Raw genomic sequence first — 26423 nt, forward strand, 5'->3', positions numbered from 1 at the left:
CTAAAATCATATCTCAGAGTGTGAAAATTTTCGTGGGGACATGTCCCAGAATGGCATCCATATCTGTTATATATGCTTTTAAAACTTCACTGCTCCTGATACTGAGCAGCAGAAGCAAGCATAAGCAGCTTATATCAATCAATATGTCAGTGTCAGCTTTGATTGGCTGAAAAAATGGCCTCAAATATGCCATATTTGAATTTTGCTGTTTACAAAATTACATGCTTCCATATCCTCTGGACTTGATAAGTTCCTAATTCCATGGAACCACACATAGTCTTATAGGGACTACACTCTGAGGCTATGGTAATTATCCACGTATATATATATACACCAGGGTTTAAATGAGTGTTTAGAGAGGCCAGAGGGAAGTGTATGTAATGGTCTTGTTTCTAGGACACATTTCTTATTTACAAGCAACTGTCAAAGTATAACAGAGTTTTGCATAATTTTCCCCAGGCCCTGTAGTAGCACTATTGCTTTGCCTGCATGCCACAACACAGGATCTTCGGGTTACCAATTCTGTATAATCCTGCATGTTTTTGAAGTCTATAACTACCATATAATATACCACTCAACAGAAATTCATAATACTCAAATAATTCACAACACACCATTATGAACCACACAAACACAAATAACTTGTACCAAAAAGTATATACAACTAAACAGATGAAGAGCCCATACCAAGGAGGCTACAATTTTAACTTCTGAAACCAGTTGATAAGAACACCAGCCAAGGATACACTGCCATGGTGACTGACCACTGCATTGCCATGGTGACCACTTAAAATTAAACACAACACACACCGGCTTACTTGAGTGAGGTAAACATCTAGTATAATGCCCATTTGCTAAAGGTAACTAATACAACACACTTAATGAGCTAATTTGGGATGGTGGAAAATTCCACTTGTAAATCATGTAGACTATGTCTAGAGTTTTTAAGATACTAAGTCTGTAGTGCTATAGTTTACCATATGGCAAGTTTTGTGAACCACCCATTTTTAAAACAACTCTCCTACAACCTAACAGCCAGTGGCGTATCTAGGCACTGTATATGCTGCTGAAGGCAGGGGCTTTCCCCCTAGAAAAAAAAATTGAAATTCAACAGCTGTAAAATGGCATCTGAGGCCATGCTTTTAGATTTTTCATGAAGTAGCTAGTTTATATGTAGCTATATTTAACCTGTTCAGATAGTACAGTAACACTAAAAACATTAGAACAAGACCGGCAACACTACGCCTTTACCTTACAAGGATCTATAGATATGAACTACTAGAACACTATGAAGACACGTCCATATCAATATCACCGACAAGTGATTTAATCACGTGCTCAATTGATGGGGGTTAATTAGAATCGTTGTAATCATTGGCCTCGTGACAGCTCAATACCAGCTATTTGGTGAGTATTTAGTATAGAAGAACTAGTTTCACTTGTTAGATAATGCAATGACCCATGAAAAGTTGGTGATTGTGGGTTTAGCAGTCTTCAGTTTGGTAGGGCACGTACTAGCCAAATTTAGCAGGGCCTAGCCCTACAAAGCCCTGCTGTAGATACGCCACTGTTAACAGCTCTATGCATGCATTCCTTATAACAACATGGAAAGTTGTTAACATGCACACCTATTTCCATCACCATGGAGAGGAGTGATTGTTTTGTATTCCTTCATGGTACATTTTCTGTATGTTCTATTAGAGTAGTTTATCACTATTGAAGAATGTACTTTTGAAATTAAAACGGTGTCTTAAAATTATCAAGTTTCTTTCATTAATCCTTGTAATTGAGACACAGTTACCAACTGAACTGATCTGTATGATCATCAGTATAGGGATGTGGGAATTATGCTCGAATAAGTTTAGGAATAATTATAGGGAATTAAAAACATTTTGAAGAGAACAATTTGCATTTGAGATCGAGGGGGCACAGAGGCCAGGGCCCCCTAGTCTGTGGTCATGGATAGACAGAACAGGCTCCAGTTAGCAGCTGGAATTATTTTTACAGTAATGCACCATGTGACAATGTTCCTTTCTCACCGAGTAAAAATGTTGCAATTGGTCCCAGTTTATTTGAAATAATATTAGAGGTATGCTGTGACAATGAGCTACACCTCACGTGTGATTTGTGTTAGAAAATAAAGAGCTGTGCAGCTGCAGTGAGCTAACTTATGTCTCAGTCTCACTTCCAGAAAATTTTGTCAGAATTCTTTTGTAGTCGTGGTAGATGTATTTTAAAGAGTCCAGTTGCTGGTGAAGAAACTTCTAGTAGCAGTTCCTTGAGAAGTTATAGCGAAGGTAGCTCAAAGAGTCCTTGTTCTAGCCCTGGCTTTAGCCCTAATGACAAGCCTATGATGAATCAGAGCAGTCCCACTCCCCTGAGGACTACGCATCTGCAAACAAACGCAGAATGTACTACTACTTTAAGAAACCTTTTTTTTTTAAAGCTGTTTTCTCAGAGCTCAGCTCGCTTGTACATACTACGTCACTGCAGTCATAACATGTACATTCACCATGTATGTAGGACGAGGCTGGCTGTAGCATGACACTTGACAGGGCGCGAACCCACAACTAGCAGAGAACTCCATTCTAGCTACAATGTATTAAATCCCACTAGTCACTGCTCGTAAACATGCACTCACTAACAGTGTACATGTTGAGGGTAATAATAATAGTTGAAAGACTGAGAAAGACTGATTCTATTGTTAAAACAATGACATTACCATCTAGAGCTGGGGTGATGGCAAGGGGTGCTGGGAAAAGAAATAGAACGACTTTAAACTCGGGGTGAAACGGTAGCTGAATGTCCTCTCATATACTTACCTTAATTAGCTGTTGTTGCTAAGTGATCAGGTGATGAGATGTTTGATGTATGAACAGGAGGATGGACTGTGTAGTTACAGTAACGATCTGTAGATCCGAGCCAATAAAATGGTGGTGTCCGGGAAACATATATCACTTTGCATATCACTGACAGCGGCATCACCAGTGCAACTAGGGACGATCTTGATGAATATGCCCTCGCCTTCTTTTGTGACATAGCCTAAACAGAGATGTTTGTTACATCCAGTAGTGGTGAGTACTGTGATCCTGCATGGTCGTCTGTAGAAATGGTGGTTTGTAATTCTAATTGTTGAGCATCACCAAGCAAAAACCAAGGATGAAGGGCAGGACAAGACCACGTGGCCTCCCCTCCCTGCTTGACCTTGCAACATCTGAAGGTCAGGTGCTTCCTTCACATTAGTCTAAAACATCTTTGTCCAGCATCTTACCATCTGGTGCTGGGAGTGGTGGCAAGGGGTGCTGGTCACCCCAGGAAAAAAAAAATTAAAAACCACGTAAACACGTTATAATGTTGCACAAGTACTGAAGTATTTCACGTGAGCTATATAGACCCTGTACAAAAAGTAGACGAAGGAGCTCAATACATATTATAGTTCTATTTAGTTTGTTATTTGCAATGGTGTAATTCATGATTGGAAAATTGCTGCCGATATGGAGTAATTGGACTTATAATGATGGCGATGTGTGGCAGTCACGACTTTCACATCAACAGTATATCAGTAGTCATCAATGATTACAATACAATTGTTGGTTGTACAATCTATTCCTTTCAACAAATAGTATTAATTTGTGCTGATGGTAGGCTTACGTTGATTATGCCGGCATAATTTTTGGCATAAAGGAGCATAATCAGGAGCACAATGGGAAAATTTCCGTCATTATAAGTATAACTTCTGCTATAACAGTCACAAAGTCAAGGGCTAACCTGTTTTGAATGGTGAAATGATTCCCGACAACGAGTAGTAAAATGCAATACAGTACAAGTTTCGACGGAACGAGTCAGTGCTTTTCATTGTGGGTTTAAGTTTAATTATAGGACACATGCAGTCATGTGCCAACTAGTACCAAGGCATGGCAAAGCAGTTTATATCTAATGTGTCTCATTGTCTGATTTTGAATAAAATGTGATATGATGATTATGATTATTGAAAGTTTGATTGGAAGACAATAGCTACAAGAGAAGCTCTGATGCCTAAGGTTAGTGATGAGTCAGTATAGCTAGTGAATGTCTGGACATTGAAAATAGTGAAGTATCTGCAGGTCTGCAGTAAAGCTGAGGTTAATATCAAACCAGGAAATATTTCAAAAACATCGAGATTCTCTAATAGAATAGTCATCGCATGCAACAGAAAGAATAAGTGTTTACCCCTGGAGGCTAATATGTATGTTCATGGCATGGCGGTGCAAATTATAGTTTTGCATACAAATATTTATTGATAAAAATATATAGATCTGAGTTTTAGCAATTGGTATTCAAAGGACAGCAACTGCTCAGTATTATTATGCAACTTGCATTTGTACCACCATGCCATGAACATATTAGCCTCAGAAGCTATAGACATTTTATTGTCTAATATCAAATATACTGGACAATAAAATGTCTATAGCTTCTAAGGGACTATAGATTTGTCCCCAGATCCCTTGCTCTAAAATTTCGACAAACTCTGGAGCACATCCCAATTTCAAGCTATTGCTAATTTTTGTATGTTGAAGTTGAAGTGACACTTTTCATTCATGTTCTATCGTATGAAGGACTTCTCTTATTTAGAAAAAACACGCAAAATAAAAGCATAATGCATTTCTGAAAAGCATAAAAACAAGCATAATAGGCAGAAAATTGGGGAAATGCCAAAAAGCATAATAGATAAATTTTGGAGCATAATAGACTCAAGCCTAGCTGATGGTGTTCTCATACAAATATGAATGAGGGAAACCGATTAGCACCTAGTTACTTACAGATATTGGCCAATTAAGATTTCTCATAAGTTTCACGGAGGTTTCCAAGACTTTTAAAGACCATAGACACAAAAATTACATTAAAAACCATACATAGTTTCCAGTCCAGAAAATGAATGAAGGATTTCAGATTTTAAGAGTAGACTTACAAGATTTTAAGCCTGTTGCTGACCCCTCGAAATTGCCTTGGCAATGAAATGCTTTTAGTCAAATTGGAGAGCAATCAAGTTACGTATGTTGTCTAATTGAATTACTGATATGGTGACCAGACCCTTACTTTTTGTGAAGGGTGGGTGGCGCAAGACAAGTAAGGTGGACCAGAGGTAGTCTCAACCCCAGACTGTTGACACACAACACAAACTCTTCATGGTAGTGACTTGTATGACTTGGAAACTCATCTGTTGCCAATCAGATTCGAGAATGCTTCTGAACTGTACTACTTTCCTCCTGAATCTCAAGCACTATCATCAATACGTAGTCCTATTTGTAAGGCTTCACTTTACAGCAAAGTGTTTCTATTGCATGTCAACAGATCGTGGACTAGACCCAGAGGAAGCTTGTCAAACATCACATGATCAGTTCATGAATATTACACCAATTAGTATAGTTTTTCACTCCCAGAACTTCACAAACTTTTAAGGCACCCCAAAGCATGGTGTGACCCTCCGAAAACCAAGTGCTTTCTCTCTATTTCTCATGATGGTACTAAGCTGCCATATTTGGTTATACTATCACACACTGCCAATCTTATCTGATGGTAGGTACAATGTGTACTACCAATTGTACTGTAGTCATGTCACATGTGACTGGTACAGATTGGATGGTGTAAGCTGAAGGTCCATAACTCCCTGCGATAGTAGATTAGTGTTGGTGATATTGCCTTTTTGATAATCTAGATTACTCTTAAAAATATTCGGGATTTTTCGATTAAATCTCAATATCTGGTTTACTGATAGTATACAGTGTACCCCTCTGCATCAAGGCATGTTACAAGGTCTCTGTCAGTCATGATGGTTGTTTTGTTTGTCAACAAGCTCAAATTTAGTATGCTAAGTCCTTTTCTGTGACTAAAGAAACTTTAACAAGACCAAACTAATCATGTCCCAGCTGCACGTGCTCCACTGACAAAATTGATGTTTGCTACTTGACAAGACGTAAAATGGATTAGCTAAAATCTAGATTTAGAAGATTATTGAAATAATATCTAGATTATAATTAATTGCCCAACATTATAGTAGATTTCAATGCTTAATTTTGAAAGGATTTTGATTCCATTGTTTAAGGTATTAGAAAGGATTTCAAAGTGTAACCAGCTACATAGTTGTATAGGCTGGGAGCTTGTCAGATTGTACTTGCTGTCCTTCTGTTAACATATCACATCTTTATTGTAAGCTGATGTCATATAGTGTAACATTTACCAGTTACTGTATGGTGACACAAAAAGATGGAGTCTGATGGTTGTGTGTTTACTAGCTGCTAATAATACCAGTGTTGCTAGGAGATAATCCAGCTTAGTAACCACAAGCGACCTCTCTACCCACTAAACCACAATAGAAATAATTATCATGTATCATACATTTTATGATGTGGGTGTCTTCTCTACCTATTTTAGAATCATGATAATACTAAGTCAATGTGTACATAAAAACAAGGTAGTCGTAGGTACGTATGGCACACTTACGCAGTATTACAATTTTTTTTTTACAGATTATGACTATATACAGAGCAGTGTACAGAGCAGCTACTTGTACTGGTGTAGTCCCCTGAAACGTTTTACACTATCTTCCAGAGTCCATATACAGCTGGTAGGTACTAAAACATTTTAACATCACAACTCAAAACTAGGCATGCTATATATGCAAGTAGTCTGCAATAGGATGCTTTGTACCAAGTAGGCATTTCTGAGGGATAAGTCTTTACACATACAGCAACAAAACAAAACCTTGTATCCTGGAATGTGAAAATGAAATTAAAAACCAAAAAACACTAGTCCAGTGTTCCAGTCCACTGTTTGTGCCTTCCCTTCTGATGTGTACAATTATTTTTTCTTGTGAATTCTATATTGTTATGATGTTTGTTGGCTTGTGGTAAGCAGCCTCATAGTGTTGTGTACTTGTTGATAGTTTTGAGTGAAACAGACAAATCCTCTTGTGATCTGACAACTGAACTAGAGAGGTCTGGTAAGAGTGGCTCATTGTACCAAGAGTACATGTGTTTACTTTAAACGGGAAAGTTTTGTTGGGCGAAAGTTCTGCATTTGAAAGCAAACCACAAAAGTTTCCCTGGTAAATCGAAATGATTTTGCTGTGTGTTGTCTATAATTTTAAGCTTTACAGTGAAAGTTTTACTGCAAATCATCTTGATAAGCCATGTGCACACACAAAACTTTGCCATTCCCTAGCTGTTTATGATGTCACAACTTTTGTTGTTCATTTTTTGTCTGTTACTGTTAAGTCATTCATTTCTTGTTCTCATCTTAATAGTCTACACAACCACAAAATGGTGGCTAATGGTTACAGATTGAAGTACTACAACAAGTACGCAAAAAGTGAGTGTAGTGTCTGTGGTGTGGGTGTGTGTATAATCGGACCTCATTTTAGTACCAAGGATCCATACAGGCGCTAGGACAAGGCAGTAGCAACAGGCGCCAACTGGTGGAGATTGAGGTGGCTTATGTGCAGCAGTTACAGGTAGAGAATAGTGAACTGAAGGTTCTATTAGAAGAGCACCAGTCAGCATTGGAATTGATAATGAACAAGTATCAGTCACAGGTAGGTCAGTGTGTGTGTTATCATACATATGGTAGTACTGTAGGGATCCAATGCATATGCCCTCAGAATTAAATACCACCCAAAAAAACCATCTTTTAAAATATATCTTATACTCGATTCAGAAGCACCTTTATGGGAGAGTCTTAGAGTCTTAGTGCTACTAACACCAGATATAACGTTAAAAATAATAAAACCATTACAGAAGAACAAAAAGTGAGTTAAGAAAAAAAGAAGTAACAGCCAAACCCAAATTTTAGTCTGCCAGCACTGAATGAGATGCTAAGTGTTTCACATGTCTGATGGAATCCCTTTGACTTACAGTTAATTTCAGGTGAAGTGCAAATGATTTGTGAACATGATCATATGAATGCTAATTACAATGTTAATAACCATTCCCACTAGGTGTCTTCATTTTCAGGTGTTCTAATTGACAAGTTCCACTGACTTTAATACTGCATGTAAAATAAACTAGATGAGCAAAAATTGAAATTTAAGAGGGAGAATAGGGATCGCTGAAAATGCAATGAAACAAACAAGAAGGGATCGCTGGGATGGTAATGTAAACCACAAAGATCCCTTCTTGTTTCATGGCTTTTTTCAGCAATCCCTATTCTCCCTCTTAAAATTTTCAATTTTTATTCATCTAGTTTATGTACTATTTATTTATGCAGTAGTGGATTGTGGATTTGTTTTATTGATAATGAAGACTGTGGTGAATAGTGTAATTTTGCATTCTGCATAGTAATGTTTCTATACACACATTGATTGATTAATTTGTTACTGGGATAGGCAGCTTACGCTGATATTATCCCATGGAGCTGTGGAACATTACAGCTCCAGAGCATACATACAATTTACAATTAATATACTGTACGTATACATACAACAAACTTATAACTAAGAAATAAAGTATTAATTATTGGTCCAGCCATTACAATTGTGATAATCTATTAGAAAACATATCAAACTCAATGATTTGGTGGGGTAAACTGTTCCAGTCATGAATGGTCTTAGGAAAGAAACTCTTGTGGTAATATGTTGTTGCTAAAGACCACATAGTGCAGTTGGTGGTAATAGCAGGTGCTATAACTTCTACTTATAGCACCTGCTATTACCACCAACTCCATGAAACTGATCAGATTGCAATTGCGTACAGTGTCCTACAATTTACATTACTGGTGCCTTTAATAGCTGTCAAATTCAGTGCAAGGATTGTTACTACCAGATATACACCTGACTGCATTATTAGAGTATTTACGTGACTGCTCTATTAGAGTAGATAACCCGCCAACATATAATAAGAAAAAACCACCTTGCAACAAAGTCTTCAGCACAGTTTAATAAGGACAGATTCTATTAGCAACAAGCAGCGCACACCAGACAACCTAACTCTTTATGTGATTTGTATGGCTTTGTGCACATAATGGCATTGTGGCAAGAAGAAATGGCCCAGTTTAGGCTGTTTCCATCCGAAAACGAAATCAAAAATAGGTCATGGACACGCACAATGATCCATTTTGCAAGCTTTGCTACTTTTATCCCAGGATACTCCTTGTAAACTTCGCTATTACTGTGAAAGAATGAATAATTATTATGAAGATAAACAAACTTGTGACATATTTCAGTTTTGTCCCAAATACACATACTGTTTCCTTTTTACTTGATACTTACTAGTGGACCTATACTCATTGCAAATAACCACCAGACAGTTGTTTTTGAGTTGAAGGATCCTTTCCAAGTGGTTTTTAGGTGTGCATTATTTAAGAGTTTTTGCAAAGAAAACCATTGGGCAATCCCTATTATGAACCCACTATCGTGGTCCATAATATTTAATCTCACAATTAGGAAACTGAGTCTCTGACTGAATTAAGTCTACAGACTTTACAACATGACCCTGTGAAGACCTTGTTCCTCTAATACATTGTATAGCAAACTAAAAGCACCTAATCCATTGTAGCACATCATCATGTAATGAAACTTTAATTTTCTGTATTGACACTTACCATATTTAGATACCACAAATTATTTAAATCACTCTGTAGAGCAAGAGTAAATAATACTCTATTATTTACCCTTGGTAGGAGATATTAGTATCAATGGGATTGACCACACCTGTTTTACACTGAGCATGCTTAATGATCTATTGCATTTTGATCAGATCAACCATGCCTCTTACTGGTAACACAGGGACAGGAGGCATGGAACCTCCTCAAATATTGTGTAGGCCGCCCACTTGAGATACTCTAATAAAGCAGTCATCCTAATACAACAGCCATTTTCAAACAGTCACACTTGTATATTGTCTTAATTATTGATTTATGGTGGCTCAGAACAATTTCATAGTGTTATGCAAGCAATCACATTAGCAGTGACGCTTAATTATAATCATTATTTTGGTTGACCACCAGTTCCTGTCATTTGCAAATGAATATATTTATCACAGCATTTAACGAGGTCACCCTGCGCAATCCTCAATATAAAAATGAACTAGTCACCAAATGAACTAGTCACCGTTTCAATATAGAATTGTTACATTTTATGGGCAAGCAGTAGTAAGTAAGCTGCAATTGTGCGGAAGCCGATTTTTTGCACCTTGCGGTGCTTTTGAGCTCCTGCTAACACCAATGTAGGGATTTTCTCACAGAGCTATGTTGTACCAATGATACCATCTATTGTCACTGGTTTTTATCACTTGGTCCCCTACTTCATTCTTAAATATATTATTGTCCCTCCAAATTAGTTTACAACAAGAGTACTAACTGTTCTATTAGCATATCACACAAGTCATTAAAGGTTGAACAGACATTTGAGTGTAATAAGATGATAAAAGTTGCCGTGTACAATATTAGCTTGTTACAATAATGAAATAGTTAGTTGAGTAAGTTTTGGGAAATTTCGTTACATTTGCTAAACTTTATTAGTCCTTTCATCGTTTACCATAACATGTGGTCATTATTCATTGACTGTTGTATATTAAGTGTAAGTTAGACACCTAACATGAGGATCTTTGTGAACTTTAAAACCAAGGTGAAGCTGAGATTTTTAAGCACGAAGATCCAAAGGTGTGATCTCTAGAGAATTGGAGCATTTTTTATAAGGGCATATAGGTGGAATTGGTTGTTTTAAAATCATCACGCAATCTTAACATAAGTTGGGAAGACTGAAGAGCTGAAGAAATGGAAGCTTGCACCTTATCATTGCTTCCTTAAGTTGGACACTAGTGAAGCATGTTGACATAGAAATACAGGAAAAAACGGTCTGGGTACAAGGCTATATACTGCTGCCATAGTATGTGTCATAGTGTCACGGTAGTGTAAAGTACTGGTACATTAATAGAACAGTTTAAAGACATGGCTTGACTTGTTAGGTATTTGTGGTGAAACAACAGTATATAGACCAGGCACAATTTTGGGTACAGACCATACCCACATTACAGATAATGCAAAGCAACTATTCTACAAGGAAGCTTACACATTGAGGTATTTGGTAAAGTCCATGTTATAGTTAGAACGAGCCGACAAGGTTTCTAAACGATTTAGCAAACTGATGACGATATGGGCGAGTGCTACCCACAAATTAATTAAAGAGGTTACAGGCCAAAGTACTTTTGTTATCTTTTTGTATTTTAATTTGTTGTGTAAATCCTCTAGTAAGAGTATAAAAGCACAGATAAACAATTCAGTGAATTATTATAAATGATGAAACACCCAAATCTAGCCCAGCTAGTTTCTGTTTAAACTGTTAGAGTTGTGCATGATACGATATCATCACTTAATGAGTTCCAAATTTTTATTGGGGAGGGAAAGAATGAGTACAGGTAGGAGTTGATTCTTGTCATTAATTGCTGAAACCTCATTTGGTGACCTCAGGTGTAATGGTCAGATGAAAGCAGCATTAGATAGATATTGGCAGGTATATCAATGAGATTGTGAATAATCTTGAACATGATGATGGCTTTTAGTTGGTTCCGACAATGTACCAGTGGCTTACAGTGTAGTCTTTGTAACATTTCAGTATCACTTAAAGAGGTGGAATAGCTGTTAAAAACAAGTTGAACCTTGCAGCATGTCTTTTAGTAACCTCATTAAGCCTCTAGACATCAAAGGAAATATCACTTAGAATTTTCCAACTACAGTTTTAGTTGAATGATCCTATGGCTACAGCATGTGTTCTATTTATGAGAATGTTAAAAATCATTTGTTGTTGTGTATGTACATAGCTACACTGTTAAGTGTTCACCGAAAATGTTTTGTAGTGACAGATGTGTTGTCCATACTACACATTATTGTGACATGATAGGATAAGTGATACTGATCACATGATCCACAATAGCACTTGAGAATGAGGCCCTACTACTTGCAAAGGCATAATTCATAAATAAACTGAATAAATCCATCTGTTTGGTGAATTTATATGTAGTGACCAGATTAGAGAAGGTCTCACTGTTCACTGTTTGTATTTAGTGTCTTGTTTTCTTGTCCTCCTCATACAGTTCAGACAGAAATATGATAAACTGGTCAAGTTCTCTAATCCTGATCATCACTGCCGAGCCATGAGGTCACACCTTGAGAAGTGAGTCATCTCCTTAGCAACCACTACTTGTATAGAAAACAAATACCAGGTGTGCCTTACACTGGGGGTTACTTGGAGCACATTTGGGCCATTGAAAATGTACAAAAGACATGTACTCCAGAGGGACTAGTGAACTTCTCTAAGATGACCACTGTAAGTGTTTGTGTGTAATGTAATGTTTGTACATGTATGTGTGTACGTGTATTGTGTACATCCGTGATGTGTGTTTAGTGTGTATGTTCTTTGTCTGTGTGTGCGTGTGCATGTGTGCGTGTGCATGTGTGTGTGTCCACTTATAGAAGGGAGCAATACAATGTGCGACTTGTAACAAGTGGTTCAAGAGCAAAGGAGGCCTAGCACTTCACACATGCAGAATATAAAGTTATCTAGTTGCCATTTTTATGGCTTGCTTAACCGTTCAACAGCAGTAAGCAAGCAAGTGTGTCTGTGTGTAATGTGTAGTGTCTGTGTGTATGTGTGTGTGTGTGTGTGTGTGGGGGGGGGGGATGTGTGCATGCGGCCATGTGTGTGGTATGAGGCAGCGATTAGACCACCGGCCTGGTAATTGAAACGTTCCAAGTGATATATCAGTAATACCGTTTATCGTGATAAATTATCATAACCGATTATCATGCCGTGACAGTATTTGATAACCGATATATCGAAATACCGATATATTGATGAATACCAGTATAGGATTACTTTTAACCCAGCCTTTGGTGTTTAATTATCCAATTTGTTGATGGTTTAGCAGACACGCCCTAAACAAAACTTGATGTTGTCACATTACAACACATGCTTACTTGTACTGAATTATATAGTTTTTGGTTTTTGGGATGATACCGCTTCATACTAGGCCCAAGAAATGATGCAATAGTTACAATAACAAGCTAACTATACACCGATATACCGCAATATTTTCCTGTTACCAATACCATGTATTCAAATTTCAATACTGCCGAGCTCTAGTTCCAAGGTTGATGTCCATTCTTTCCTTGAGCAACAAATTTTGCTCACATTGCTCAAGTCTACCCAGCGATAATGGCGACCTGATGGCTTGGTCTCAATTGAAGAAACAGATGACAGATTCCCAGCTTTCCTTACTTCTTAGTGGTGCTGGGGTATTTGTGGAAGCTATAACAATCCGATACTCACAGACTTGAGTCCCTGAGTGGTGCACAAACATCCCAGTGCTGGTTTGCTGGACAGCAATAGTTGTGTTTCACATGGTTGCCGGACTATTAACTTTTTTGTATGCTGATATTTTTTCATGGACCACGCCCAAACCTTTGTGGTCCCTATTACAGTAGACCCTCAGTTATCCAATCCTTGTTTATCCGAAATTGGAAATGACTGTTCTATTAGAGTATTTTGAGTACAAGTGTATGTTCTATTAGAATAAATCAACAGAACTATGTATATAAGTGTACGGGCTTCAGTTATCCGAATGATTCACTTATCTGAACACCTTTACTATTGCCTGAGATACATTGTGGTTCTGATAACCAAGGTTCTATTGTATACATTACTATCGTATTGTATGATGTAACATTCAGCAACTATATAGATAAAAATGTACTGTAGGTGTAGTGTGTATACTCACATGTGTTCTTGTCCACATACCAAAGGCTTTGTTTGTTTCACTGTAGGCAGTGTTTGTGGTGCATGTGTGTAGTGTAATGCATTCAGAAGAATATCCTTTGTAGTGTAAATGCATATGCAGTGGACCAGATAATCAAAAAGTTCAGATAAATAAGAGACCCGTTCATTTATTTTAATAAAATATGCACATTAGACGAAATACTCTAATAGAACTTTGGTTAGTCAATAGTCGAATAATGTAGGGACCACTGTACAGTCACATACTGATGTGTATGTACACTTTGTACATTACATACAATTATGTAACACTTTCACACCTCAGATCAAAGGAATTCTTTATGCTACAAATGTGATGTGGCACACTTAGCAGTGCAACATCTAGATGTCGCACTGCAAAGTGTGCTGACAACTCATTACTGCATTCCACAAACTGTACAGCTTTAATGCTTCTTACTATTGAATACTGTAGTAAATGTATATGAAACCTATATGACCAACATCCACTTTACATTGTGGGCTTCAGTGATCTCCTGTGGCCTACAATTGAGCCTCCTGTGGCTCTCAATTGAGACCAACCGAATCCCACAATCAAAACTGTCTCGTGGTGATAAGGTTTCTTATACATTTTGAAAACCTTACATAGTAAGTACTAGTGTTATAGTAAGAGCTAATATGAAGCTTTGATATAGTAAAGGCACCCTCAACCACATTAAAGGCATTTAACTTAAAAGTGAATTTAGCAGCTTAAAACTACTGTAAAAGTAACTTGAAAGGGTTAGAACTACCTTAAAAAGCACCTTCAAAAGCTTAAAAAGCTACTTTGAAGTGTAACATATTACATACGCGGCGAGTGCGTACATATCAGGCAATGCACGACTTACAGCATTACCCGCGGCGTTACCTGATATGTACGCACTCGCCGCGCAGCGAGCCGCGTTATGTACGCACTCGCCACGCGGCGAGTGCGTACATATCAGGCGGCTCGCTGCGCGGCGAGTGCGTACATATCAGGTAACGCGGCGAGTGCGTACATATCAGGCAATGCACGACCCACAAGTGCGTACATATCAGGTAATGCACGACTTACAGTGTTACAACCATTGCATACTTTCAATTTTTGTTTGATGTATGGCTTCAGTGTGGTATAGTATTTTGATAAACATGTGTATTGTTTGTTATTGTGTTAGGAGTTGGAGAGACATAAACTGCAGCTCCATTGTGTGGCCCAGACTATTCAGAAGGCATTAGACTGTGACAGGGAATACAGTTACTGTACTCAGCGACGACTATCCCAACTGGAATTTGAGAACAAAAGTCTCAGAGAACTGTTGTCCATTGCCAGTGAAGCTAGTGTAGGATCATCACTACTACACAACTCTGTGGTGGTAAGTTCAGCTACTACTACCGATACTACATCAGAACTACAAGATGACACAACATTGTCTTCTCCAAAGTCATTGTCTTTGTCACCCCACTCCAGTAACAGTGACAGTCATCGTCATCAAGTGTTTAATACCTTATATGGTAGTGGTGATGAGCCACAGTTTAAAAGTACTCCGTCGTTCATTAATGACAATGATGAATGCATGCCTGTCACCACTACCCCAGCTGTGTCACCATCAGTGTCACCTCACCCCCCAGGGGATAACAATGCTCCCTCATTATTCACAACTGCTAACATCAACAGCAGTAACAGGCTAGCAGAAAGTAGTAATGACTTAGAGGAGGACATTGATGATGTAATAACTACAGACTCATTTGATTCAGGCTCATCCACACCATTAGCTGCTGCTGCTGGTACTGATCCAATTAGTAGTAGTAATAATAGTAAGATGTTATTGAGGAGAACAGAAGAATATGTATCTAATAGATAGGATATTATAGTGAAGTGATAGGTGTTTTATTAGTGTGATTGTTATTGTACATAATTTATTGATATTATTATGGGTAATATTTTCTACTACTGTTGGGTAATGATCACGTGACTTGTTTATTGTTTTCAAATACTAAGGGTATAGTGTACAAGTATCCTGACAGTGATTGCGAGCCACGCCCACAATGGCGGCGAAATCCCCAGCAGCTAGTGAGAGGAGAGACAAGAGGAAACCTACTAAGGTAAGATATACACTATATGAGCCTTATCCGCAATTACGTCACAACGCAAAAATGGCGAAAAGTGTGGGGGTCAAGTGGGGTAATTTGTATGGAAGGGATAATGTTTCGAGATGTTCCACGTGAAGAAAGCACGAGAAAACTCTGGTGAGGCTTATTAACTATCTTACTATGTAGGGGCACGCATTTTTGTACTTCTCGAATAGTCCTACGGTCTGCTTTTGGTTTCCTCCCAATGGCTCTCTGTACAAAAGGCCCCCACACTTTTCGCCATTTTTGCGTTGTGACGTAGTTGCGGATAAGCTTAAGGCTCATTGTGTTGCAACACTAAAACATAATGAGGGTAGTTAGTCGTTGTCGACCCATTGTTTACGCGCTCGCCACGTAACTAACTAGTTTCCATACTACAAAACCAGTGGAGGAAATATCCTCTTTGTGACTACACTAAACGAACATTATCAGACAAGTATAGTTTATCTGAATATTCATCCTCCATTATAAGAGACTTCATCATCTCCAGTACCTTGTAATAACTTTTGTGTCCACACTAAATTTCTGTTTATCTTCTGATGATGAGGAAAGTGACAAGGTGGTATAGTAACAGAGGAAAGTGATAGTGAGTGATGAAATCATTATCATGACTTGATTGGGAACATGTTGATATGGTGTTGGACATTTTGTAACTATGTGATGTGATGTTACTGTAGGAGGAGAAGGGGAAGATATATAGAGCAGCTGGTACTGGTGACCTGAATACATTACAGCTGCTCCATAAAGAAGGAGTTGATGTTACTGGTGTTGTTAGTGATGTGAGTATGTGTGTAGTATAGTTGATGAGGTTTAGTGATGTACAATTTGTCTCTGTCAGTAACACATCACTAACACTATGGCTATAGTGGGGAATTCCCTATTCTACTAATCATTTTACACATCATGTTTGGGTAATAATATTATCAAACACAATTTGGTGTAGTTACAGTTTTGAGATATATTAACTTTCATAACGTCTACTCATCATTACTAGTATAGTGGTGGTACCCTGGTTAAGTATACAGAGTTTTACTATAGTATACAAAGACATCCTCAGCTAGAGGTGACACACAATATATTGTTTTTAATGTCCATCACTAAATGTTCTGAATGAAAGTGTTGTTGAGTGAGCAATGTCAGTATGTAATAGATGTTAGTGTAGTTGTGTCTTCCTACAGGCCAACTGGACCGGTCTCCACTTGGCAGCTATTTATGGCCACTACAATGTGGCCTCATCCCTACTTGATTGGGGATGTGAAGTGGATGTTGTTGATGTGAGTCAATATGTGTGTATGGTTTCCTGTGTGAGTTGATATGATGGGTAAGCCGGTTATTTTGAAGGAGTTTCATTTTTAAATTATTCGAAAAGCAGTGGTTCTACGGGAAAACAAAAAAACAACTCAAAATAAGCTCATGCCAGACAATTGATTAATATGTATCTAAGCCTGGGGCCGTAGATATTGTAGTCTAATAGTATGATGAAACGTGACTCAGTGACTCGCTACTATGTGTGAACTCATGTTACAAAAACACGTAACTGTTGAACTACAGTTGCAAGTTTGCAATGGTGTGATATGGCTTTGCATTGTTACCAATTACTAGCACACAAATGGACCATAAAGCTGAGTTATGATTTCCTCTCTGCACCGTGCAATGATACATGCTTTTGCTGCTTCATTCTCGTCTACAAAACACAATTTCTCCTAGTGTAGTGGTACAAGTTTTTGTTGTAGACATGATATCCCCTTATCATGATTTGTATCCTTTTAATACACATACTTGTCATCTCGATAAAAATCCACTTAGTTGTACGTCCACTACCAAAATAATTTTTGCTGGTGCTTAGGAATTAATTTTACCAGCTGCTCTTTGAGACTTTCCCCCTTCAAAATTAACCACATCATGTAGTGTGTATGGCTTCCTGTGATGGGAAAAAGTGAAATTGCATTCCTATAAATTTAGGTTTTGTTATGTTGCTATGGTTACTACAGTTGTACAGACACACAAGATGGTAATGCATGTATCATTAATGAGTAGTGATGTAATATTTAGTAATGATGTGATATTTAGTAATGATGTAATATTTAGTACACCTTGTTACCTATCAGTTGATAATGGTATCCAGTATAGGTAGCCTCTAAAGAATAGTGTGACTGCTCTATTAGAGTATCTTGAATTATTGATTCCCGGGCTGGCCTGGGTTCTGGCTACGCCTCTATCACACACAGAAACACACTAAACATTAAACAAAGCTGGCAGTGTGCTCTATCAGCTGCCAATTGTAAAAAAAAAAAAAAAAAAAAAGGGAAATACCCTGACTATAGCTGCTAATTAGGATACACACATGTGTAGTATACATGATACAAATTAATGTTGTACAATGATACACCACAATCTTTATCATCAATTAATAAGCTATTCTAATCCAAAGAAGGCTTTTGATACAATAGGCCAGTAATATGATAACCAGTCCATAAAATTAATTACAGCAACTTTTGATATGTGGAATAATGAATTTTAACAAGTTTGTATAGCACATTAGACAAAGTTTTGATATGAATTATTATAGTAGTAGTTTGTGGTTGAAGTGTTATATTGTGTTGTTATACCAAATCACAATCCCACCAATAATAGGGATTATGTGTTGTTTGTGTATGTACTGGTGAAGCCATATAATATCACTTGTATTATACAGGTGGACAAGTGTACACCACTACACTATGCTGCCATGGAGGGTCACACTAATGTAGTGACCCTACTGGTAGGGAAAGGAGCAAATGTTAATATGAAGAATAAGGTGAGCTAGTGTGAATACAGTGTGATGATAAATGAATTATATGGCTTTGTAGAATTGGCTTGTATGGCTTCTATTACTATAATGAGGACATGTAACCAATAATATCACTGTATGTGCATGTTAACCTCTCTGGTGAGGACACCTATTAATAGGGACACTACCTAATAAGGACATGTTCTCATTTCATATACTAGTTACTGTGTGGTGGGAAACTTTTGAATAAATAATAATTTAGTGATTTTGTAAAATGTGTAGAACATTTGATATTAACATGACACAATAATGTAGTGGCTATGTGTACTGACCCACCCAAGTGTTTACTGTATCACATCATTGTGTGTATTGTATCACTATAGGGTGGGTATACTCCAATAGAACTTGCTGTGATTAATAACAAATCTGGACCAGTGGACTACTTCATCAACACAGTTGGGATGGACCCCACACAGTATGATCAGGTACAGTTACACACAAACAGACAACATGTTTCTAATGTTAGTACTGTATTGTGTAAATAAATGAATAACAACAAAATGATATGTAATAGTTGTAACAATTAGTGTGGACGCATTATCCAAAACCCACAATCAAACTGTGTCTTGGTTATAAGGTTTCATATATATTTTACTAACTATTTAGTAGTGTAGATAGTGGCTAGATAATATTTGAAACATATAGCTCAGTCAAGGATAATGTTGACTATTACAATAATTTGATTTGTACTCGTACATGTACAGGATCATGTGATTGTGTTATAATATTTGACACACAATTGTGACCTGAGCTAACAAGCTTGTTTCTACCACTGATGGGTAGTATCATAACATCTACCTCTGATCTAGTCTAGTACTGAAGTATTGTTAACAAGGACCACCACTATTACAAATCATCTAGTTGTGTGATTAATCAGTCGGTGGAGTGTGGTTCATTTCACAACTCAGAATGAATTTTTCTGTTTGTTTACCAACAACAAAACTATGTAGTTGTGATAGTGTAAATAAAGTATAAACACTGTTCCATCATAACTCAGTATTACGACCAGTAGTCCAAATACTGTCTAGAGGTCATGAGATGGACAAGTCCTTTAGTTATACAGAGTTAGTATTAGTTTTGTTGTGATTACTTGTTAGTTCCATTATAACTTATCATGTCATTTTGTATGAGGTCTTTATAGTAAGGACTTAGTCTGGTGGCACCCATCCCTTCACTTTTAGAGTGAGGGTCATAGTACATGGTACTTGTGATACCACCACTTATTAAACTTATTCATTTAAGTAAGTATTTTTGACAGTTTGCACCATGAATAACTCAATAACCATGGCAACCAAATATAGAATAGTTGGAAAGCAGCTGATACTCCCCAAGTGATGCTTCAAGGTACACCCACCGTAAAGACTTAGTATAAAGTTTCTTGCTTTCTTTGCCGAAGTACAATAGCTTGAACAGGTAATATATTACATCACGTTCAATTTGAATTCCAGTTGCACAAGTACCCTATACTAAGGTCACCAGATCCTTACTCTATGTGATGGGGTAAGGACCTACAAACTTTCTTGTCAGTACATGTACATCAATAATACTGACTGTTCTATTAGAGTATTTTGTGATCACAATACACAAACTGGTGTTGTATTAAATAACTCATTCCATTAACATCAACAAGTTTGGTTATTCATGCTCAGACTTGTCATGTAGTGAGTGTTGAACACTCTAACTGTTTGCAAAGGTGCTTTACACTCTATAGAACTAGTTTAATTAACTAGTTTAATTATGGTGCAATCCATTTCACAGCTTGTTTCCTTAATTCACGTTGGAGACAAAACAGTTAGGGTCTGTCTCCATCGATGTATAGTTTTGGTGTTTTCTTGGTAGTACAACAGATTTCAACTTGAAGAATGATTTAACTTGCCTATTTTGCTAACAAGCACTTACCCGTGATTACATCGTAATCATACACTAGTCTGGGAAAGCCAGAAATGGGACCTCTATGGGTGTGTCCATTTTAACACTTGTACATCTTGCTTTGAAACACACAAAACAGTCTGTAGCAAAGCTAGATTTGTATGATTTGTAATGTCATTCCACTTATATGGCAGCTATGGCTGTTAATAGGTTTTGTATGACTGCTCTATTAGAGTATTTGTCATTTGAGCTGTGTATTTACTTGTAGTAGTGATAATTTGCATGGTAGAAATGTTAACTAGGTAATATATTAAATGTTATTTAAAGTCTTGTGTGACGGTGTCTAAGATAGATATTTTAACGCTGGTAGTGCTGACAATGTATCACTACATGAGAATTAATTTCAAGCTTTAGGGGTAGAGTATTGGCTACTAATTCAAGGTATATTATTCCAGCAATAGTGTCAAGATACAGCAGATACAGAGGGTCTATGCAATATAGTAACCCTCAAGCCCTGTGGTAGTACTTTTGTGCTGTGACTCAGGGCCTTCGGGTTACTAAATTACAGAGACCCTTGTAGTCAAATGAAAGGTGACTGCTCTATTAGAGTGTTTTGGCCAAATTTGGCTGTAGTCCACTAAATAGACAGTGACAAGTCAAGTGCACATACTAAAGTTATACAAGGAAGAAAACAGTAAAATGAGGTCACTAATACGTGAGGTACAAGTGGTATATTATAATGGTATATGTGTTACACTATTGAGTGTTCATCTGACTGTTCTATTAGAGTATTAACTGATCATTTTATCATAATGTAGAAGACACAACAAAAGATTAAACAACTTTTGAAGGAGGAGTCATCTAAATCACAACCTACCAGATCACCTGATCCACAACAAGGTATGATGTCATCACTCACCATATACTAATACAGTGGAACATGTTATCTGAACTGAACTAGTGGACTACTTGTTGATGTTTTTAAAGTTATTATTCCACTAACACATTGTCAGAGGTACAGGTTACTGTATACAAATTGTTATTAGTCTCTTGTAGCCAGACCACTACTTTTTGTGTGTGGGGTGGGAAAAGTAGGTGTGGTGGTACAATGACAATAGAAATCCTGTTCAGACTTTTACCAGTTTACAGTGAGCGTTATTGGCTAAACCCTAAACTTCTTAATCCTGTTAACAAGCGATGCACATACCGTTATTAATTGGTGTTTCGTAGCGATATGAAAGCTTTAAAGAAGACACCTTTCAGTGTAAAGCTGTCCCAATTGGATAATGATTCTTTATACGAGACATTTCGTCTTGAAAAGTTGTTTTTATAAATGGCGCACGCATTGCTTGCTAACAGGGTTAAGAAGTTTATGGCTTGTAAACTGGTGAAGTCTGAACGGGATTTCTATTGTCATTGTACCAGACCCTACTTTTCCCACCCACACACAAAAAAGTAGTGGTCTGGTTAAGGTATTTGAAATTTCACGTGAAATAGCAATACATAATTTAGCAATCAAAGGCCATTACTAGACATGATTGTGCAGGCAATACCATGGGAACCACTTATGTGTTGACTAGTCAAGTGGAAGCAAAACAAATTGTGTGTGTATGGATTTTACATGAAATTATTCCATCATTTTTGTCAGCTGCTTTTATATCCACTATTAAACTAGAGTACCTGCTTTTGCTATGAATCACATTATCAGACACAGCTTTGGTTGGGAAAATGTATCGCTAGTGACGGAGCTTTCAACAAGTGACCTTTGCAATCATGAAATGACATTTTATTTCAGTTGCTAAATTATATACTGCCATCTCATGTGATCAAACTTGATCTCACAGTGATCTGGGTGATATTAAACTTAATTTCTCACAGCCATGTATGTGATTACTATGTTATAGGCAACACATGGGGCATACCCCAGAACCATGACTGTTCTATTGGAGTACTTGCCTGACTGCTTTATTAATTTTCACCCAAATGACAAAATTATATTGCTAGAAACAATAAAACATCATGTTATGTTAGCTTGTGTATTGTGTAGTGCCACATGCAAAGATGGGACGAGGAGCAGTCAACAAAAAAGTTATATATGCATACCTACAAGCTGCACAGAAAGGCACTAGAGCTGCCAATCAACTTAAGCTGGTCATGATGGGAGCGGAGGGAGCAGGGAAGACCAGCACTGTTGGCTCCTTACTTGACAAACAGTTCCAAAAGAACCAGGAGTCCACCATAGGTGCAGCTGTCGATCGTTGCTTCATTGATCGTATCTTGGTATCAAAGTGGAAGCAAATTGAAATGGAACTTCAGTCGCAAGAGCTCCCTAAGCTGTACAAAACTGAAATGAAAGATCGTATTTCAAAGATAACAAAGAGTCTTGGTGACAAACAAGTACCAGCATCCATTCAACAAGAGGAAGTTCCACAAGAGCTTGTTACAAAAGTTAAGGAGGTAGTAGAAGCCAAAGAGGTATCCTGTGGAGATGTACGCATCATAATCCTTGATCTGGGAGGGCAGGAGATTTATTACGAAGTCCACTTCATGTTTTTGTCTCCAGAGGATGTAGTGCTGATGACCTTTGATGCATCAAAAGGCTTGAAGCAGACAGTGGTGTGCCGGCAGCGTTTGGATAGGTTTAAAGCAAAAGTAGCCACGAGAGGAATGCAGACAAACCTTGAAGTGCTAGAAACTCTTTTCCTTTCTGTCTACAGTCACTGTGGGGCCTCAGTAAAAGGATACATTTCCAACAGAATCCCAACAATATTGATGATAGCCACTCATGCCAAGGATCTTACCGACCAGCAGAAGCAAGATATCATTGTGGAATTTTACAAGGCATTTGAAGGCAGGCCATTTTTGGATCACTTGCCAAGTGATCGATCTGATGCTTTTCATTTCATCGATAATGAAGCCAGAGAGTGTGAAGTGTTCACAGCTGTGAAGCAGATCATTGTGAAGGCATCCACTGCTACCATCCAAAAGCAATGCCCTATTTCTTACCTGCAGTTTGAAAGTGGCTTGTTACAAATATCAGAGTCCAAATCAATCATCACTAGACAGGAAGCTATAGATATTGCAAGAGGAGCTGGTGTTGAGAAAGACAGAGTAACAGAACTACTCCTCCACTACTCCTACAAAGGTGTTCTCCTCTTCTATCCTGATATGCCTTCCCTACAAGATGTTGTCTTTGTTGATCCACAAGAGGTATCTGATCTAGTCTCCTCTGTCATTTCCACACACGATTGCCAGCCATCTTCATCTAATCTCCAGCTTGCTTGTGTCCGCTATGACACCTACGGATTACTGGAAGAAGCATTGCTTGATGATATTTTGAAGAGATGTGGTCGTCTCCAGCAGAAAGAGGTTATCTTGGGTTTGCTGAAGAAGTTTGATCTTGCAGTAGAAGTGCCAGTGAACACCAAGTTCATTGATGAGGATGATAGCTACGTTACTCCCAAGAGTGGCAAAGTGTTTGTGGTTCCCTCCATGTTGGTATACAACAAGAGGAAGGTGTACCAGAAGAAAGCTGATGATGTGGTTGTGTTGTACCACTACCCTGACAAGTTCATCTTTGAAACTGTGTTCAACCATGTGATTGTCAAGACTGTTCAGTGGTGCAACAAAGAAGGACATTGTGTTCGACGGTAATTTAATAAATTTGTTAGTTAACGTTGTCATGTAAATTTCTGTAGCATTTACCGAGGCACTGGCTACTTTGATTTCACCTTGATGAAGCAGAGTTTCTGTCTACAACAATGTCTAGTTACCTTCTCTATCAAGTGCTTCATCACTCTCCATGTGGAAGATCAGCTGATGATGTTGGGTCAACGTCAGGAGTTACTGGCCCATCTGAAAGAGGCAATCCATGAAGTACACCACACATATATTCCATCAGCTAAAGATCCCATTGGATATGTGGAGTGTCCACTCCAACACGAAGAAGGCTGTTTACCTCATGTTCGACTTGATGACATCAGTGAAGTAAATGATATTCTTTGTTTAAAGAATCCTGGTCAGATTGTTCCAAGGAAATCCTACATGTTGCTACTGACCACATCAAAAGGTAAGATAGCAGTGTCAGCAATATTAGTACCTTTAAATCTGACAGGCAATTCTTCAGTGACTGAAGCAAGTACACAATCAACTAGTAATCTCAACAGAATACTGACACAAAGTAAGTGTGACCTGTTGAAATTCTGTTGTATATAATTATTTTAAATTGTACAGGACCAACTGCAAAACACTTACTTGATGTTGTTGTACGACGAGTGGCTGCAGATTGGGATAAAGTTGCTGATCAATTGGAGTTTGATATTTCCACCATCAGAATTATCCAGAGAAAGTACAGGGATGATCCAGAGGAATGTTGTCATCAGTTGCTAAAGGAGTGGGTCACTACTGATAAGGGAGTAGGACCAAAGAATTGGGCTACTCTACTAGCTGCTCTGAAAAAGATCAGACAACTGATATCAGTTACTGAACAGATAGAGGATGATCTCAGAAGACTGACAGTGACAACGTATGAAATTTGTTGAGTAATATTACATCACATGATCTTATTGGTTTACAGGCCATCACCAAGTAACACATCTCAATGGAGATGTACTGTATTATGAGAACATGTAGTACTTTATTAATGTAGCATATCACATGTATTGTGCTCATTTCTTTATTATAACAACTTAACATGGATATAAATTACGAGGGTATAGACAACTTAAAGTATTACAACAATTATAATAAATCAATAGAGTATTAATTCACCATCATACCGTCTGGTGAAGTGTATAAATAACAATGATGACATCCATTGTGTATTAATTCTACCAGTCATACCAGCAGCTCACTCTGACGGCAGCCAGTCACACATCATAACCATTAATTATATCTATGACATACAATTACCGGGAATAGTACCAGGTGTTACCTAGACACCTCAGATCAATGGCAAAAATACACACCAAAATTAATGTGTTGTGGACCTTTTAAATTTCCTTGAAACACCACAAGACCTCCAGATAAATGATGACATGTAGGTTTGTGCTAATTATGCTGTATATAGTCAGGCAAAATAGCAATTATTATGCTAGCTACATTGTAACATAACAGCAACATTACAATTCTAATTATTTCATATGCAACCATATGAATGATTTTCAAGATTTATAATTAAACTGTAAAAATGTGTGCACATGACAAAGACAATGATAACACACTAAACATTAACTACAACAAGGAAATTAGTAATTTTAGATCATAAAAATTGAAACTAGGAAGGTCGCCCACACCTGAAGATATACTAGTGGACATTTAATCCCTAATTCAGCCTATACCCAAATATCATCAGGTGTAGGTTACTTCCCTTTTTTCCACTACTTTAACGCCTTAAAATTCCTAATACTTCTTTTCCGAACCTGTGCATACCACATTAGAAGAATGAATGGACCAGGTTTATTGTTTTAGTGTGAACTCTTGTCCTAATTATCAATTACTGAAATAGTACATGAAGATGGTGAAGTGGCCATGTGCACTTCATTTTCAGCTATGTTCAGTCCATTACACAATAAAGAACACTACAAGAAGGATCTCTGCAATCAATCTAGTTACAATGGAAATCTCCTGTTACAAATGTAGCACAGCACTACTGTAAATTGACACCTTGCGCTGTCAGTAAAGATGAATGGGACACAAAGGAGAACACTAGTAGTCCATGAAACTTACATTGTATGTACTGCAGCATGCCAAAAAGCACCTGTCGGGCTGAGAACAGCGAAAAACTCAAGCCTGTAGCCTTAGCCATTATCAAGTTACTCTGGCATCAGGCAGTCAGTA

General features: G+C 37.7%; 1 protein-coding gene across 5 annotated transcripts; it reads left to right on the top strand.

Annotated features, from left to right (window-relative positions):
- Positions 1-1275: 1275 nt before the first annotated feature.
- LOC136261904 (uncharacterized) lies at positions 1276-25313 on the top strand. Of its 5 annotated transcripts, XM_066055998.1 has the most exons (18): positions 1276-1407; positions 6507-6604; positions 7283-7347; positions 7400-7570; positions 12063-12142; positions 12192-12295; positions 12442-12569; positions 14932-15859; positions 16564-16665; positions 17065-17160; positions 18582-18683; positions 19040-19141; positions 21404-21485; positions 22633-24235; positions 24284-24654; positions 24700-24765; positions 24819-25110; positions 25162-25313. In XM_066055998.1, exons 8-18 carry the CDS (start codon positions 15803-15805, stop codon positions 25205-25207), a joined length of 2919 nt encoding a protein of 972 aa, XP_065912070.1. In that variant the 5' UTR covers positions 1276-1407; positions 6507-6604; positions 7283-7347; positions 7400-7570; positions 12063-12142; positions 12192-12295; positions 12442-12569; positions 14932-15802; the 3' UTR covers positions 25208-25313. The 5 variants fall into 5 exon arrangements, with proteins under 5 accessions (XP_065912070.1, XP_065912067.1, XP_065912071.1 ...); XM_066055995.1 differs by lacking the exon at positions 12442-12569; XM_066055999.1 differs by lacking the exon at positions 12442-12569 and having other exon boundaries at positions 24712-24765.
- The last annotated feature ends 1110 nt before the right edge of the window (positions 25314-26423 follow it).

The sequence above is a fragment of the Dysidea avara genome, chromosome 7 (genome assembly GCF_963678975.1).
Source record: "Dysidea avara chromosome 7, odDysAvar1.4, whole genome shotgun sequence".
NCBI lineage: Eukaryota > Metazoa > Porifera > Demospongiae > Dictyoceratida > Dysideidae > Dysidea > Dysidea avara.

Excerpts from the sequence above, each read along its gene's own strand:
- LOC136261904 (XM_066055998.1), top strand. The coding sequence starts at position 15,803 with ATGGCGGCGAAATCCCCAGCAGCTAGTGAGAGGAGAGACAAGAGGAAA. Across the intron at positions 15,860-16,563 it reads ACAAGAGGAAACCTACTAAG|GAGGAGAAGGGGAAGATATA; the intron begins GTAAGATATACA and ends ATGTTACTGTAG. Across the intron at positions 24,766-24,818 it reads CAACAGAATACTGACACAAA|GACCAACTGCAAAACACTTA; the intron begins GTAAGTGTGACC and ends TAAATTGTACAG.